This window comes from Muscardinus avellanarius (genome assembly GCF_963383645.1).
Source record: "Muscardinus avellanarius genome assembly, chromosome: 10".
Taxonomy (NCBI): Eukaryota; Metazoa; Chordata; class Mammalia; order Rodentia; family Gliridae; genus Muscardinus; species Muscardinus avellanarius.
The window spans coordinates 75,679,868-75,698,521 of record NC_137796.1 but is presented as its reverse complement, the minus strand read 5'-3'; the positions used below and the strand labels follow the sequence as shown (position 1 = coordinate 75,698,521).

The 18,654-nt window shown below is 41.5% G+C and overlaps 1 protein-coding gene across 1 annotated transcript in view; it reads right to left on the bottom strand.

Moving 5' to 3' along the window:
• The window catches only part of EIF2AK1 (eukaryotic translation initiation factor 2 alpha kinase 1), a gene marked incomplete at both ends in the record, with an annotated part of 49,793 nt that overhangs the window by 27,763 nt on the left and 3,376 nt on the right, over positions 1-18,654 (bottom strand). Inside the window, 8 exons of the mRNA XM_080703832.1 lie at positions 902-1,226; positions 5,777-5,837; positions 8,941-9,040; positions 9,543-9,623; positions 11,013-11,112; positions 12,246-12,283; positions 13,682-13,815; positions 15,717-15,875. Coding sequence (XP_080559958.1) covers positions 902-1,226; positions 5,777-5,837; positions 8,941-9,040; positions 9,543-9,623; positions 11,013-11,112; positions 12,246-12,283; positions 13,682-13,815; positions 15,717-15,875 — 998 coding nt within the window. The remainder of the gene's footprint in view (positions 1-901; positions 1,227-5,776; positions 5,838-8,940; positions 9,041-9,542; positions 9,624-11,012; positions 11,113-12,245; positions 12,284-13,681; positions 13,816-15,716; positions 15,876-18,654) is intronic.

The following is an 18,654-nucleotide window of genomic DNA, read 5'->3' as shown; positions in this document are numbered from 1 at the left end:
TCAGCAATTTAGGAAGATTCTGTTTCCAAATAAAAAAATAAAATAGGCTGGAGTTTAGCTCAGAGGGAGAAGGTTCCTGGGTTCAATTCTCAACACCACAAAAGCAAAAAGACATATACCATACACTTTTTGTTGTTGTTCTTAGCTTATTTGTTTTTTAGTCTTTTTTTTTTCTTTTTCTTTTCTTTTCTTTTTTTTTTTTTTTGTCTTTCTGAAACTGGAAATCAAATCCAAGGTGGTACACTTGAGACAAGTGCTTTGTCACCAAGCTACATCCCAGCCCAAAACATATACTTTCCTTACAAAAAAAAAAGATATGTAAATAGACACAGATTCCTTGACAAGAATTTTGTGCCTATATATATGTGTAGACAGATCATCTGTAATGCCAGATTATAGGCAGACTCTGTCAATGCTCATGTTCTGATACTGGTGAGCGTCCCACCAGCATATTAGCATAACCCTCAACAAGAGTATCCTGAAAACTGATCTGGTGAAGGACATTATCTAGAGTCATATTTGCTAAAAATAGAAAATCTTTTTGCATAAAGATATTTTTACAGCATGATGCTAACATACTACCAAAATAATGTGTGAATGAGGTGTCTAACTCCAAGGCAGCACACACTGGAGAATATCTGGAGGAAAAATGAGCCAGTAGATTAGTCAGAACAAAATTAGTAGGAGTAAACTGAGAGGAAGACCAAATACAAAAACTATACGGCAAAAGGGAACGTGGTGACTCTGAGACTGAATGCTAGGCAGAAGACCCAGGACAGGGAGAGGAGGAGCACCAGGCAGCAAGCCAGCGAGGAAGAGAGAGGCCGGAGTCATACTCCTGCATGTGATCAGCACAGTAAACATCACACACAGGTCAGCACGTTCTGGAACAGTACTCTACCTCTGTCTGCCCCAAGATGCTAAGGTTTTCCTCAGAAGACTCGTCTGTGGATGTGAAATTTTCTTCTAGGTCTGAATTAAGCCTGAGTGGCTGGTGCTGAACAATCGATCTGGTAGACAAATCATCCAAGTCATTTTCTTGGAACTCAGTGGAGGGATCGAATTCACTGCTGTCTCTTAAGACTAAATTGGTTTTGTAGTTTACCAATTTGTTATTTTGATTTTCAAAGTCACATTCTCCAAAGGGCTTTTCTTTTTCTGAGGTGAACTCAGCAAAGATAATGGACGAGCTGCTACTTTCACCATCTTTAATACCATATTGATCCCTAGAAGAAAAAGAGTACAGATAAAAGTGAATGCGAAAGCCCAGGGTGGTGTAATCCCAGTACTTGAAAAACTGAGACAGGAGAATCACAGGTTCGAGACCAGCCTCAGCAACATAGCAAAATCATATTTCAAAATAATGAAGGGTCTGGTTATACCACTCCTATATATCTTTCCAAAGGGGTGGAAACCAGATAACTACAGTAGTATATGCATATCCATGTTCATAGCAGCACAGTTTAGAACAGCCAAATTATAGAACCAACCTAGATGCCCATCCACAGATGAATGGATTACAAAATTACAGGATATACACACAACTGAACTCTACTCAGCAATAAAGAACAAAATTATGTCATTTGAAAGAAAATGGAAGGACCTGGAGGATATTATGTTAAGTTAGAGGAGCCAGTCACAGAAAGTGAAGGGTCATATGTATTCTCTAACATGCAGAAGCTAGGGAGCAAAGGAGATACCAAAAGGACTCCTAATAATGGAAGAGAAACCTCGGAGGAGCCAGGGACGTAGTCTAAGGGAAAGGGAGGGGGAGTTCACTGAAGGAATTACTGTCATTGGCTATGTGTATATATGTGGAAATACCAATGTCAATCTCAGTACTCTGTATGGGGAAGGGAAAGAGGGAGATGGGGAGGTAGTGGGGGGTACCAAGTGCTATGTGCACCTATGTCACTGTCGATGGACCAATAAATCCATTAAAAATACTCTATAAAGACATTCATGGCAGCCCTATCCATAAAAATAATGAAGCCAGCAGTGGTGGCACACACTCGAAATCCCCGCGCTTGGGAGACTGAGACAGGAGGATAGCACAGGTATTAAGCCAGCCTCAGCTATTTAATAAGGCTCTCGGCAACTTAGTGAGACCCTGTTTCCAAATAAATTATAAATAGGACTGGCTGGGGTGTAACCCTGAGTTCCACACCCCAGTACCACAAAAAAAGAAAGAGAAAGGAAGAGAAAGAAAGAAAGAAAGAAAGAAAGAAAGAAAGAAAGAAAGAAAGAAAGAAAGAGAGAGAAAGAAAGAAAATGGAAAAATTAAAATGAAATAAATTTAAAAAGGGCTGGGAGTATAGCTCAGAGAAAGAATGCCCCTGGGTTCAACTTCCAGTACCAAAAAAAAATAACAAAAATGAATATAAAAGAAAATCAAGAATCACTCAGCTGTTCTTTCAAGCCTATAGGAATATTACAAATAAACATCTTTTTTGTGTGTGTGTGGTAATGGGGTTCCTAGAACCCTTCTACCTCCAGGCTACACTCCCAGACCTATTTTTATTTAGAAACAGGGTCTCTTAAGCCAGTGCGGCTAGCTTTGAACCTACGAGATCCTCCTATCTCTGCCTCCCAAGCACAGGGATTACAAGCATGCGCCACCACGCCCGGCTTACAAATAAACATCTTCAAAAGTGTCATTGAGCTGGGCATGGTGGCACACGCTTGTAATCCCAGTACTTGGGAGGATGAGACAGAAGAATAAAAGTTCACAATCAGCCTCAGCTACTTAGTGAAGCCCTCTGCAACTTAGTGACACCCTGTTTCAAAATAAAGAATAAAAAATAGAGCTAGGAACATAGCTTGGAGGTAGAATGCCCCTGGGTTCCATCCCCAGTACCGAGAAACAAACAAATAAACAAACAAATAAAATGTGTCATCAAATCTGTCTAGCAGCAATATTTATTTAAAATACTGACGGGGCAGGCATGGTGGCGCACGCTTGAAATCCCCGCCCTTGGGAGGCTGAAACAGGAGGATCAGCTACAGTAGCCTCAGCTACTTAGTGAGGCTCTCAGCAACTTAGTGAGACCCTGTTTCCAAATAAAGTATAAAATAGGTTTGGGAGTGTAGCCCAGAGGTAGAAAGCCCCGGGTTCCACCCTCACAATAAAATAAATAAAATAAAATAAAATAAAATAAAATAAAATAAAATAAAATACTGATAGGAAGCTGGGCTTGGTGCCTCACACTTGTGAGCCCAGTACTTGGGAGGTTGAGACAGGAGGATTGCAAGTTCAAGGACAGACTCAGTGAACAGTGATACTCTCATTAACCTAGCAAGACCCTGTTTCAAAATAAAAATAAAATAGGGCTGAAGGTATAGCCCCTGGGTAGAATGCCCCTGGGTTTAATCCCCAGTGCCATATGCACGCACACACACACACACACACACACACACACACACACACACACACAAATACTGACAGAAACCAGGTGTGGTGGCACACACTTGTAATCCCAGCATCTGGGAGGCTGAGACAAGATCATGGTTCGAGGACAGCCTCATCTACTTAGTGAGGCCCTCTGCAACTCAGTGAGACCCTGTTTCAAAATAAACAATAAGCCGGGCGTGGTGGCACACGCTTGCAATCCCTGCACTTGTGAGGCTGAGATGGGAGGATCACACAGGTTTGAAGCCAGCCTCAGCTACTTAGTGAGGCTCACAGCAACTTCGTGAGACCCTGTTTTCAAATAAAATATAAAAAATAGGTCTGGGAGTGTAGCCCAGGAGTAGAAAGTTCCTGGGTTCCATCCCAGCACCACCAAAATAAATAAATAAAGTATAAAAAAGGTCTGGGAGTATAGCCTGGAGGTAGAAAAGCCCCTGGGTTCTACCCCCAGTAACACACACACACACACACACACACACACACACACACACACACAGAATAAAAAAATTGGGCTGGGGGTTTAGCTTAGAAGTAGAATGTCCCTGGGTTCCATCTCCAGTACTGGAATAAATACATACATACATACATACACACACACACACACACACACACACACACACACATACATACATACATACATACATACTAAAAAATAGGGCTGGGGGTGTAGCTCAGAGGTACAATGCCTCCAAGTTCCATCCCCATTACCACCTAAAAAAAAAAGTACTGACAAGAAACAGGAAGAAGTAACTTTATGTTTTGTGATAAAAATAAGCAAAAAGGCCAGGCGTGTGGTGCACCCTTGTAATCCCAGCATTTGAGAAGCTGAGACAGGAGGATCGTGGCTCACAGACAGCCTCAGCTACTTAGTGAGGCCCTTTGCAACTCAGTGAGACTTGTTTCAAAATAACAAATAAAAAATCAGGCTGGTAGTATAGCTCAGAGGTAGAATGCCCTGGGTTCCATTCCCAGTACCTCAAAAAAGAAAAAAAAGGCTTGGCATGGTGACACATGCCTGTAATCCTGGCGCTTGGGAGGCTGAGACAGAGGATCGAGGCCAGCGAAGACCTTCAGCAAATTAGTGAGACCCTTAAAAAAAAAAAAGCAAACTGGGTGTGGTAGCACACACGCTTGTAATCCCAGTACTCAGGAGGCTGAGACAGGAGAATCGTAGGTTTGAAACCAGCCTCAGCAGCTTAGTGAGACTCTCAGCAACTTAGTGAGACCCTGTTTCTGAATAAAATATAAAATAGGTCTGGAGGTGTAGCATGGAGGTAGAAGGCCCCTGGGTTACATCCCTAGTACCACACACAAAGCACAAAGAATGTATAAAACATTCCCCCCAGCTGGGCGTGGTAACACACGCTTGTGATCCTAACATTTCAGAAGCTGAGACAGGAGGATCACAGTTCGTGGACAGCCTCAGCTACTACTTAGTGAGATCCTTTGCAACTCAGTGAATCTTTGTCTCAAAATAAAGAATAAAAAATAGGGCTGGGGGTACAGATTGGTAGAATGCCCCTGGATTCCATCTCCAGTACCACATACACACAAGAAAAAACTCAAGCTTTTAGTTGCAAAAGGCAATACTAAGTCATTGCAAGTAACAGTGAACAATATCTAAAGTGTAGAAATAAGCCAGGCGTGGTGGCGCACACTTGTAATCCCCGCGCTTGGGAGGCTGACACAGGAGGATCGCACAGGTTCGAAGCCAGCCTCCACTGGCTTAAGAGACCCTGTTTCCAAATAAAAAATATAAAATAGGTCTGGGAGTGTAGCCCAGAGGTAGAAGGCCCCTGGGTTCCATCCCCAGGACCACCAAAAATAAATAAATAAACAAACAAATAAATAAATAATAAATAATTAATAAATAAATAAAATAAAGTGTAGAAATAACATCAGCGTTGGGCATGGTGGTACACGCCTATAATCTTTTTTTTTTTTTTTTTTGGTGGTACTGGGGTTCCTGGAAGCCCTTCTACCTCCGGGCTATACTCCCAGACCTATTTTTACATTTTCATTTTGGAAACAGGGTCTCCTAAGCCAGCGCGCGTGGCTGGCTTCGAACCTGCGCGATTCTCCTGTCTCCGCCTCCCAAGCACGGGGATTACAAGCGTGCGCCACCACGCCCGGCCACGCCTATAATCTTAATACTTGGGAAGCTGAGTCAGGAGAATCACAGTTCGGAGGATAGCCTCAGCAATGTAGCAAGACTCTCAGCAATCTAGTGAGATCCTGTTTTGAAATAAAAAATAAGAAGGGCTGGGGATGTAGAACAGAGGCAGAATAGCCCTAGGTTCAATTCCCATTACCACACACACACACACACACACACACACACACACACACACACAATAGTTTACATACCTGTTCTCTTCCTGACCAGAAAGCACTTCAAGAGAGGGCAACTGAATAGGAACTCTGTCTGCTGAACAGAAACAAAACACAAAAGTCTGCAAGCAGCCCAATTTTTCAATTCACAGTAAAAATCAGATATGTGTGTGTGTGTGTGAATATGTATATATATGTAACATCAAATGAGACTGCAATTCAAAATGAATACATCAAGTTAATTCAAATGGCTGGTACACTATAGGATACTTATAGCTGGGCGTGGTGATGTATTCTTATAATCCCAGGATTAGGGAGGCTGAGAGAGGAGAATCACAGGTTCATGGCCAGCTGAAGCCCTCCACGATTTAGTAAGACCCTGCTTCAAAATAAAGAACAAAAAAAATTTGCCAGGCGTGGTGGCACACACTTCTAATCCCCACACTTGGGAGGCTGAGACAGGAGGATCGCACAGGTTCGAAGCCAGCTTCAGCTACTTAGTGAGACTCTCAGCAACTTAGCGAGACCCTGTTTCCAAATAAAATATAAAATAGGTCTGGGAGTATAGCCCGGAGGTAGATGGCTCCTGGGTTCCATCCTCAGTACCATAAAAAAAAAAAAATTATATATAGGACTGGGGCTATAGCTCAGGGGTAAAATGCCCCTGGGTTCAATCCCCAGTAAAGCAAAAACAAGAGTTATTTACACAAGGAATCAGCAAAATCTCTATAGAAGATCTAATAATACTTAAGGTTTCGGTGACCCTAAGGAATTTTTTGTTGCAACCTCAATGCTTATAGTGCAACAGCAGCCCTAAGCAGTAGGTACACAAACCTGTGTTCTAATAAACACTGAATTTCGTGAAATTTTCACAAAATACTCTTTTAATTCTTTTTAATTATCTAAAAATGGAAAAACCATTCTCAGTTTATGGAATGTACAAAAAAAAAAGACCAGACCAGACCAGACTTGGCCAATGAGTAGAAGTTACCCAAACCTTTTACTACACAGGCTGAGTATCTCTTATCCAAAATCCTTGGAACTAGCAGGAAGTGGTGATGCACACCTGTAATCCCTATACTGGGAGGCTAAAACAGGATTGCAGGTTTGAGACCAGTCTTAGCAACTTAGAGACCACAACAAGATCCTAAAAATAAAAATGCTTCTTAGAAGCCAGGCATGGTAGCGCATGCTCTTAATTCCAGCAATTTGGGAGGCTGAGACAGAAGGGTTGTGGCTCAGACAGCCTCAGCTACTTAGTGAGACCCTTTACAACTCAGTGAGACCCTGTTTCAAAATAAAGAATAAAAAGTAGGGCTGGGGGGTGTAGCTCAGAAGTAGAATGCCCCTAGGTTCCATCCCCTGTACTGCAATAAATAAATAATTTAAATGCTTGGGACCAGAAGTACTTCATATTTCAGACTTTTTTCAGATCCTAGAATATCTACATTAACTATTGATTAGGCAACCCTAAGCAGAAAATTCCCCAAATCTGAAAACTTTTGAGCATGTTCATGATGCTATAAAAAAAGAAAAAAAGTTTGCCGGGCATGGTGGCGCACACTTGTAATCCCCGCACTTGGGAGGTGGAGACAGAAGAATTGCGCAAGTTCGAAGCCAGCCTCACTGGCTTGAGACCCTGTTTCCAAATAAAAATATAAAAAAATAGGTGTTTGGGAGTGTAGCCCGGAGGTAAAAGGGTTTCCAGAAACCCCAGTACCACCAAAAAAAAAAAAAAAAGTTTTGAATTTTGGAGCTTTAGAAACTTCAGGTCTTCAAATTAAGGATACTCAAATTGTATTATCAAATATGACTGGCCAGCCAGGCAGGGTGGCCCAGCACACTTGTAATCCCAGCATTCGGGAGGCTAAGGCCAGAGGATCATGGTTCACGGACAGCCTCAGCTACTTAGTGAGGCCCTCCACAGTTTAGTGAGACCCTGTTTCAAAATAAAGAATAAAAAATAAGGCAGGGGATGTAGCTCAGAGGTTGAATGCTCCTGGGTCCCATCCCCAAACCCGCAAAAAAAAAAAAAAACTGACCAAAGCCGGGTGTGGGTGGCACACTCTTGTAATCCCAGCATTCGGGAGGTTGAGACAGGAGGATCATGGTTCGTAACAAGCCTCAGCTACTTAGCAAGGTCCTTTGCAACTCATTGAAACCCTGTTTTAAAATGAAGAATAAAGCCGGGAGTGGCAGCGCACACTTTAATCCCAGTGCTTGGGAGGCTAAGACAGAAGGATCACACAGGCTCGAAGCCAGCCTCAGCTAGTGAGGCTCTCAGCAACTTAGTGAGACCATGTTTCTAAATAAAATATAAAGTAGGTCTGGGAGTATAGCCTGGAGGTAGAAAGCCTCTGGGTTCCACTCCCAATACTACCAAAAGAATATATATATATTAAAAAAATATTTTAGCCGGGCATGGCAGCGCATGCTTTGTAATCCCTGCTCTTGGGAGGCAGAGACGGGAGGATAGAGCAGGTTCGAAGCCAGCCTCCACTGGCTTAAGAGACCCTGTTTCCAAAAATAAAAAGGTATAAAATAGGTGTCTGGGAGTATAGCCCGGACGTAGAAGGGCTTCCAGGAACACCAGAACCAACAAAAAATTAAAAAAAAAAAGAAAAAAATTTTAAAGAATAAAAAATAGGATTGGGGGTATAGCTTGGAGGTAAAATGCCCCTGGGATCCTTCCCTAGTAACACACACACACACACACACACACACACACAAAAAAAAAAAAAAAAAAAAATACTGACCAAGCCAGGCATGGTGGCGCACACTTATAATAATCCCAGTACTTGGGAAGCTGAGACAGGAGGATCCGGGTTTGCGGCCAGCCTTAGCTACTTAGTGAGGCCCTCTGCAACTTAGTGAGACCCTGTTTCAAAATAAAGAATGAAAAATGGGCTGGGGGTGTAGCTTGGAGGTAAAATGCCCCTGAGTACAATTGCCAGCACCACACACACAAAAAATGACTGACCATAGGCAGGCATGGTGGCACACACTTATAATCCCAGCATTTGGGAGCTGAGACAGGAGGATTGCAGTTCACGGACAGCCTCAGCTACTTAGTGAGGCCCTTTGAAACTCAGTGAGACTCTGTTTTAAAATAAAAACTAGAGCTGGGGGTATAGCTCAGAGGTTAAATGCCCCTGGGTTCGTTCCATCCCCACATTAAAAAAAAAAAAAAAAAGACTGACCTTGTGGCTGGACCACATGAACATGTTCTATCCATGCAGTGTGGTACCCTACAATATTAGGGTGTTGAAGACCTGCCAGCACTTTTACTTCCCGTAGTACCTAAAAAAAAAAAGAAAGAAAAAAGAAGTAATTAGATTTGGTTTAACTGGGAATTTATTAAAGATGTACTGTATCAGACACTTCTTGTGGATTCCATCTCCAGTACTTTTATTTTTCCTGTTTTTTTTTTTTTTCGTGTGTGTGTGTGTGTGTGTGTGTGTGTGTGTGTAATGGGGATTAAACTCAGGCATTCTACCTTTGAGCTACACCCCTAACCCAATTTTTTATTTCTTATTTGGAAACAGGGTCTCACTAGGTTGATTAATGTCACTATTTGCTAAGGCTGTTCTCGAACCCAGGATCTGCCTCTCTCAGCCTCCCAAGTACTGAAATTACAACATGCGCTACAGTGCCTGGCTTCTTTTCTTTTCTTTGAGATAAGAGCTTGCTATGTTGCTGAAGCTGGGTTCAAACTCCTAAGCTAAAGTGATTCTCAAGACCCACTCCCAGCAACTGGGACTACTTATACCATGTCTATCTCAAATCATTTTACAAATCATACCTTCATGCAATCTGTTTTAGTTACACCCTTAATCAGGATTTTCTTAATTGCATAATGCTGACCATCTAATTTATTACGGACCTACAATGAAGAACAAAAGGCAAAGTATTAAATTCCATTAAACTGCAACAAAATAGAGAAGTTTTTCTAATCTGAGTTTAGGTAACACAAACAAATACCCTCCCCAATCAAATAAACCTAAAGCCATGTCTTCTTCCTATCTTCTGGGAAGTCATCCCTAGTCAGCTTGACTAGGGATGACAGGTCTGAAACTATACTGAGTTCCACACCCAGAGGCTCCGAGTCTGAACAGGAATAGCAACAAGCCTATATAAGCCCCAAACACAGCAGCACAACCTTTTCTTTAAAAACACATTCTCTAGCCGGATGTGGTAGTGCACGCTTATAATCCCCACGCTTGGGAGGCGGAGACAGGAGGATCTCATAGGTTCAAAGCCAGCCTCAGCTACTTAGTGAAGCTCTCAGCAACTTAGTGTGACCCTATTTCCAAATAAAAATATAAAATAGGGCCGAGCATGGTGGTGCACGCTTGTAATCCCAGCATTCAGGAGGCTGAGACTGGAGAATCGTGGTTCGCAGACAGCCTCAGCTACTCAGTGAGGCCCTCTGCAACTCAGTGAGACCTGGTTTCAAAATAAAGAATATAAAAATTAGGGAAGGAGGTGTAACTCGTGGTTGAATGCCCCTGGGTTCCATCCCCAGACCCGCAAAAAAATAAAAATAAAAAATAAAAATAAATTATATATATATATATATGTCTACACACACACACCGTATTCTCTTTCTCTCTTTTTTCTTTTTCTTTTTTTTTTGGGGGGGGGTACTGGGAATTGAACTCACAAACATTCTAAGGTATGTACCCCAGACCTATTTAATTTTTTATTTTGAAACAGGGTATTGCTAAGTTACTGAGGCTGGCCTCCAACTTGCAATCTCCTGTCTCAGTCTTCCAAGTACTAGATTAGATTACAGGCATGTACCACCACACCAAGCTTAGTAACATATTTTTAATTACAAAAAAGGAGAACTACATGCTGGGCATGGTGACACACGCTCGTTATCCCAGTATTTGGGAGGCTGAAACAGTAGGATCACGGTTCGCAGTCAGCCTCAGCTACTTAGTAGGCCCTTTGCAACTCAGTAAGACCCTGTTTCAAAATAAAGAATAAAAAATAGGGCTGGGGGTATAGCCCCAAGGAGGTAGAATGCCCCTGGGTTCAATCCCCACTACAGAACAAAAACATATTTCCACAATCAACTTAACTAAGCAATGTGCTTAGGAAAATACTAAAACCTGTCCACTCTCCTCTAAATGATAAACCATAATGAAAAACAAATACACCTGATTTCTAGGCATTCTCTGGCCATTTTATCATCATAATAAAAGCAACTTTTCAAATTGTACTTATTTACAGAAGAGAGGGCCAAAATAAGTAAGTAGAAAACAACCTTGTATACTCTTCCATATCCACCTTTTCCTAAGATGGCAAGCTCTTCAAATTCATTCAAGTAACGTGAAGTTTGTGCTTCAAAGGCTATTTCCCTGGACCTAAAAGTTAAATACAAATAGCTAATCAATGTTAAAACCTGAGACAATCAAAATGTTCTAGGACAGTTCATGCTCACTGTGTATCATGAACCTGCTGAATCTCATTTATTATTAAGCTGCAATAATTCGGAAAGAACAATCTAAAATGAAATTTTTCATTCTCTATAAAGAAAACATTGGCTAAGCAAATCAACAATGGCAAGGCAGTCATTAAACTAATTTTGCTGGGCACAGTAACACACACTTGTGATCCCAGCATCTTCGAGGCCAGCCTCAGCAACTTAGCAAGACCCTGTTTCAAAATAAAAAAGGGCCGGGCGTGGTGGTGCACACTTGTAATCCTGGCATAAGGGAGGCTGAGACCAGAGAATCGCAGTTCGCGGACAGCCTCAGCTACTTAGTGAAGCCCTCTGCAACTCAGTGAGACCCGGTTTCAAAATAAAGAATAAAAAATAGGGCAGGGGCTATAGCTCAGAGGCTGAATGCCCCTCGGTTCCATCCCTAGACCCACAAAAAAAAATAATAATAATAATAAAAATAAAAATAAATAAATAAGTAAATAAGTAAATAAATAAGGCTGGGGTAGAGCTCAGTGGTAAAGCACTCCTGGGTCAAATCCTCATTACCACAATAAAAAGATATGTAAATAAATAAACAAGTAAACAAACTAATTTCAAGTGCCTTACCAGTAATTAGTATTCCAACCAGAAATTATTACAGCAGATATCCTAAGGAAGACTACTAACAGGCAGCAGTTGATTAGGTGAGCCCAGAAATAAATTTATTTAAAATTTCTTAATGATGCAGACCAGTTACAGACTTTAAACATTTTGTAAACAGAGTCAAAATTGAAGAATGTTCCCCTAAAAGAGACTGGATATCGGTAGTGTGAATTAATGGTGAGGGTTACAGAATCCACACTCAGTGGGCAGCAGGAGTTTGAAGAGAAAGGAAGGAGAAGTAAAACAAATCCTAGAGCAGGACTAAGTGCTGACAACAAAGTCTTACATTTTCATTATTTACCCTAACATTATTTTTTAATCCGTTAACTATTATTTTCTTAATCTTGCATTTCCTTTGGATAATTCAGTCTTTGAGTCATCAAAGAAGTACTTAACACATACCACACATACCTAATTTTCTGCATATAAGGATTATCCTCACATGGATCCTAAAAAAAAAAAAATTATTTTTAAAAACCATAATAAAAATTTGATGAATATGGAATCTATCATAATTCATAAAATTCGATGTCACAGCTGGGCTTGGTGATACATGCTTGTAATCCCAGTACTTGGGAGTGTGAGACAGGAGAATCACAGGTTAGAGGACAGCCTCAATAACGTAGCAAGACTCTCAGCAACCTAGTGAGACTCTGTTTAAAACTAAAAAATAGAGCCAGGCATGGTGGCGCACGCTTGTAATCCCTGCGCTTGGGAGGCAGAGACAGGAGGATCGCGCAGGTTCAAAGCCAGCTGCACACAATGGCTTAGGAGACCCTGTTTCCAAATAAAAATGTAAAAATAGGTCTGGGAGTGTAGCCTGGAGGTAGAAGGGCTTCCAGGAACCCCAGTACCAAAAAAAAAAAAAAAAAAAGTCACATGGTCAGCCTCAGCTACTTAGTGAGGCCCTCTGCAACTCAGTAAGACCCGGTTTCAAAATAAAGAATAAAAAATAGGGCAGGGGGTGTAGCTTGGAAGTCGAATGCCCCTAGGTTCCATCCTGACCCGCAAAAAAAAATTTTTTTAATAAAAAAATAAAAGTCACATGGTCCTAGCCAGGCATTGTGGTGCACGCTTGTAATCCCAGTGCTTGGGAGGATGAGACAGGAGGATTGCACAGTTTCAAAGCCAGCCTCAGCTACTGAGTGAGGCTCTCAGCAACTCAGTGAGATCCTGTTTCCAAATAAAGTATAAAATAAGCCGGGCATGGTGGCGCACGCTTGTAGTCCCAGCATTCGGGAGGCTGCGACAGGAGGATCACAGTTCGCAACTCAGTGAGACCCTGTTTCAAAATAAAGAATAAAAAATAGGGCTGGGGGTATAGTATGGAGGTAGGATGCCCCCGGGTTCCATCCCCATTATCGCAAAAAAATAAAATAAAATAAAGTATAAAATAGGTCCGGGAGTATAGCCCAGAGGTAGAAAGCCCCTGAGTTTTACCCCCAGTACCACGAAATAAAAAAAGAAAGAAAGAATAAAAAATCGGGCTGGGGGTGTAGCTCAGAGGTAGAAAGCCCCTGGGTTCCATCCTCAGTACCACCCAAAAAAAATGTCACACAGTCCTACTTCATCTGTCCCTTCTTCCCACTTTCCTTGCTCCCTCTCCTAAATTCTTCCCTTCCTACTAGAATGTCCTTGGGTTCAATTCCCGGTACCGCAAAAAATAAAAGAAAAATAAAAAAATAAAAATGACTGGAGGTAAAATCCTCCTGAGTTCAATCCTTAGTACAAAAAAAAAAAAAAACTAGTCATACAGAAAGGACATCTGTTGCCTTGTGTTTCTTTATGTTATCACCACCTAACATCCCATATATCTTTATATTTTTTCTTACTGCTTACTGGCTTACCTGACGAACTCTCTCTTTGGCAGATCTCATTAAATGAGTAATAGCTCTGTTGTGATGTAGTCTCAATGAGCTAAACTCATCACTGCAGGTGAAAGAAGACAGCAGTCCCATTTTGATAAAGGTCTGACAGAGTACTATTTAAAAAAAGAGAAAAAAATTATCAGAAAGACCATCAATATAATGGCAATTTTAAAGAGTACACAGGAAACAAAGAATAACTACAGCAATACACATAATAACCTTTATTAGAAAAAGTTAGAGCTGGGCGTAGTGGCTCAAGCCTGTAATCCCAGTACTTGGGAGGCTGTGACAGGAGGATTGCGGTTCGCGGCCAGCCTCAGCTACTTAGTGAGGCCCTCTGCAACTCAGTGAGACCTTGTTTCAAAATAAAGAATAAAAATTAGGGCTGGGGGTGTAACTCAGAGGTAGAATGCCCCCAGGTTCAATCCCCAGTACAGCAAAAAAAATTTAGTGAGACTCCATTTCAAAGTAAAAAATAAAATAGGGTTAGGGTGTAACTCAGAGGTAGAATGCCCCAGTACTCCCTACTCCCCTGCCCCCCCCACCCCCCCACACACACACAGCTAAACCAAAAACATCTATAATTCTGCTCACTTTTGGGCTCAAGTTTCTCATACAAGTAATTTTGTGGGGGGGGGGATACTAGGAATTGAACCCAGGGGCATTCTACCACTGAACTACACCCCCAGTCTTTTTGTTGCTATTGTCTTTGTGTGTGCAATACTGAGGATTGAACCTGAGGGCATTCTATCTCTGACCTATTCCTGAGCTATACCCTAGCTCTATTTGTTTTTTGTTTGTTTGTTTGTTTGTTTGTGTGTTTGTTTGTTTTTGTTTTTGCGGTACCAGGGATGAAACCCAGGGGCATTCTACCTCCAAGCTACACTCCCAGCCCTATTTTTTAGTATTTTTATTTTATTTATTTATTTATTTGGTGGTACTGGGGGTGGAACCCAGAGGCTTTCTACCTCCAACCTATACTCCCAGACCCATTTTATATTTTTTTGGAAACAGGGTCTCACTAAGTTGCTGAGAGCCTCACTAAGTAGCTGAGGCCGGCTTCGAACCTGCGCGATCCTCCTGTCTCAGCCTCCCAAGCGCAGGGATTACAAGCGTGCACCACTACGCCCGGCTTTATTTATTTATTTATTTATTTGTGTGGGGGGGGGTACTGGGGGTGGAACCCAGGGGCTTTCAATCTCCAAGCTATACTCCCAGACCTATTTTTATATTTTATTTGGAAACAGGGTCTCACTAAGTTACTGAGAGCCTCACTGAGGCTGGCTTCAAACCTGCACAATCTTCCTGTCTCAGCCTCCCAGGTACTGGGATTACAAACATGTGCCACAAAACCCAGCCCCAGTCTTATTTTTTAGTTTTTATTTCGAAACAGGATCTCCCAAGGTTGATAAAGAGTTTCACTACTCGCTGAGGCTGTCCTTAAACCTGTAATTCTCCTACCTCGGTCTCCTAAATATTGGGATTACAGGTACGTGTACCACCACACCCAGCTAAATATTTTAACAACAGTTTGCGGCCATTTCAGTCCTCTGATCAAGAACTGGTTCAAAATGAGTACATTTGATTCTACCTGCTTACTAACCAAATCATAACAGATCTTCAAAAATCACATGAATAAGCCGGGCGTGGTGGCGCACGCTTGTAATCCCCGCGCTTGGGAGGCGGAGACAGGAGGATCGCGCAGGTTCGAAGCCAGCCGCGCTGGCGTAAGTGACCCTGTTTCAAAAATATAAAATAGGTCTGGGAGTGTAGCCCGGAGGTAGAAGGGCTTCCAGGAACCCCAGTACCACCAAAAAAAAAAAAAAAATCACATGAATATTATACTATGGGTACAAAAGAACTTTTACTTAATTACATGCAATTTGGGGGGGTCCACAAGAATTACCCAAATGAAAATACAAGATAAATTTATACACCAGTTGCTTCTAAAACTCATACCATTAAATAATATTTGTATAAGCTTTATTTAGCAAGATCAATTATTTTTACTTACATTTAAACACCTGTTTGGAACGAAGTGGGTTTGGTTCGTGCACATGACTCAAATGTTCCAACAAAGAGACAAGTAGTAGTTGATTTGCAACTGCAAATGGGAAAGTTGGCTGTTGCAGGGGTTCTTTTAACACCTGGAGTTCTGCTGGAACATCAGATTCTAAGAATTTTTAAAGGAAAAAATTATTGGTAAACATGTCTCATAGTGACAGGACAACACAAAATTTTTAACTATGGGGAAATTAAAGAGTAAAGAGTAGTTGTGCCAATATGAAAGCAAATAAGTTAGTGCCTGGGAATAGGATGGCTTCCTTTGAGGCCTCTTTAAAGAAAGAGGGCTGACAAAAGAAAAAGAAGGAAGGGTGTAAACTCTGAACACAGGTGACATTTTACCAGGTGTTTTACATGCACAATCTCCTTGAGTCCTCACAGAACAATTTAAACAGAGTGCTCACAATTTTGCAGATGAAGACCCTGATCTGAGAGGTTAACTAGTAAATCAGGCAGCTTAGACTGACTCTCAAGCCCACTTTCTTTCCATTATGCAAGACCAAGCAGACAAGCTGGACTTGGGGCACACACTTGTAATCCCCGCGCTTGGGAGGCTGACACAGGAGGATTGCGCAGGTTTGAAGCCAGCCTCAGCTGGCTTAAGAGACCCCATTTCCAAATAAAATATAAAATAGGTCTAGGAGTGTAGCCTGGAGGTAGAAGGCCCCTGTGTTCCATCCCCAGTACCACAAAAAAAAAAAAAAAAAAAGACCAAGCAGACAAATAGCAAACACTTGAAGCTAAGGTCCTCAGTTCTCACTTACAGTGAGTTTTTCCCTTTTATTTTGGTTGTGTGTTTGTTTGGTTTGGTTTGGTTTGGTCGAACTGGAGATTGAACCCAGGGGAATTCTACCTCTGAGCTACATCTCCAGCCCAATTTTATTTTTATTTTGAAATGGTCTTGCTAAGTTGCTGAGGCTGGTCTCACACCTGCAATCTGCCTATCTTAGCCTCCCAAGCACTGTGATTACAGGCATGCGACACAACGCCTGGCTTCACTTACAGTTTGTTTAATACATTATTGAAAGGTTAAAAAAGAGAAAAAAAAAAAAAAAAGCTGGGCGTGGTGGCGCATGCTTGTAATCCCAGCATTTGGAAGACTGAGATAGGAGGATCCAGGTTCATAGAAAGCCTCAGCTACTTAGTGTGGCCCTTTGCAACTTACTGAAACCCTGTTTCAAAATAAAGAATAAAAAACAGGGCAGCGGGTGTAGCTTGGAGGTCAAATGTCCCAGGGTTCCATACTCAGACCCGCAAAAATAAATAAATTAAATAAATAAATAAATAAATAAATAAGCAAGCAAGCAAGCCAGCTTGTGGTGGCGCACGCTTGTAATCCCAGCATTTGGGAGGTTGAGACAGGAGAATCATGGTTCACAACCAGCCTCAGCTACTTTCTGGGGCCATTTGCAACTCAGTAAGACCCTGTTTTAAAATAAAAAAATAAAAAGTAGGGCTGGGGGTATAGCTCAAAGATAAAATGCCCCTGGGTTCCATCCCCAGTACTGCAAAAAATAAATATATATAATAAATGAGCCGGGCATGGTGGCGCATACTTGTAATCCCAGCCTCTGGGAGACTGAGACAGGAGGATCTCGGTTCGCGAACAGCCTCAGCTATTTAGTGAAACTCTTTGCAATTCAGTGAGACCCTGTTTCAAAATAAAGAGTTAAAAATAGGGATGGGGATATAGCTCAGAGGTAGAATGTCCCTGGGTTTTATCCCCAGTACTGCAAAAAATAAATAAATATATAAATAAACAGAGCTTGGGGTTAGCCAGGTATGGTGGCTCATGCTTGGAATCCCAGTACTTGGGAGGCTAAAAGAGGAAGATCTCAGGTATGAGGGCAGCCTCAGCAAGTAGTAAGACTCTCATCAAACTGACAAGACCCTGTTTCAAAATAAAAACAAAACAGGGCTGCAGGTATAGCTCGGAGGTAGAATGCCCCTGGGTTCAATCCCCAGTACCAAAAAATAAATAATAAAAATTAAAATAAAGCCAAGTGTAGTAGCACACACTTATAATCCCAGCATTTGGGAAGCTGAGACAGGAGGACTGCGGTTTGAGGACGCCTCAGCTACTTAGTGAGGCCCTTTGCAACTCAGTGAGACCTTGTTCAAAATAAAGAATAAATAAGAAGGGATGGGGGTGTAGCTTGGAAGTAGAATGCCTCTGAGTTCCATTCCTAGTACCACAAAAATATAAAAAATTAAATTAAATATAAAAGGCTGGGGTTATAGCTCAGAAGTAGAATGCCCCTGGGTTCAATTCTTATTATCACAGACAAAAATAAAAGGAAAGAAGGAAAGAAGGGACAAATGGTGGAAAGAATGGAGTGACCAGAAGTAATGGAGTTGGCTCAGTTGTAAAAGCACTAGATTGAAGAATGGAATAACCAGAACTAGCAATAATAAGCATGGGAGGGTGGAGTGAAGATTGTAAGAAAGTATGTCAGAGGATTAAAAAAAAATTTTTTTTTTATTTTAATTAAGCCGGGCATGGTGGCGCACACTTGTGATCCCAGCATTTGTGAGGTTGAGACAGGAGGATCACGGTTCGAGGACAACCTCAGTTACTACTTAATACCCTAGTACTGCAAAAAATATATATTTTTTAATTAAAATTTTAACAAAATTAAAATTGTTTTTAATTTTAATTTTAAAAATTGATAACAGTAGTAAGATTATAATTAAGAGGCTTTTTTTTTTTTCTTTTCAGTACTAGGGATGGAACCCAGGGGCATTCTACCCCCAAGCTACACTGCTAGCCCTATTTTTTATTCTGTATTTTGAAACAGGGTCTCACTGAGATGCAAAGGACCTCACTAAGTAGCCGAGGCTGCCTGCAAACCATGATCCTCCTGTCTCAGCCTCCCAAATGCTGGGAT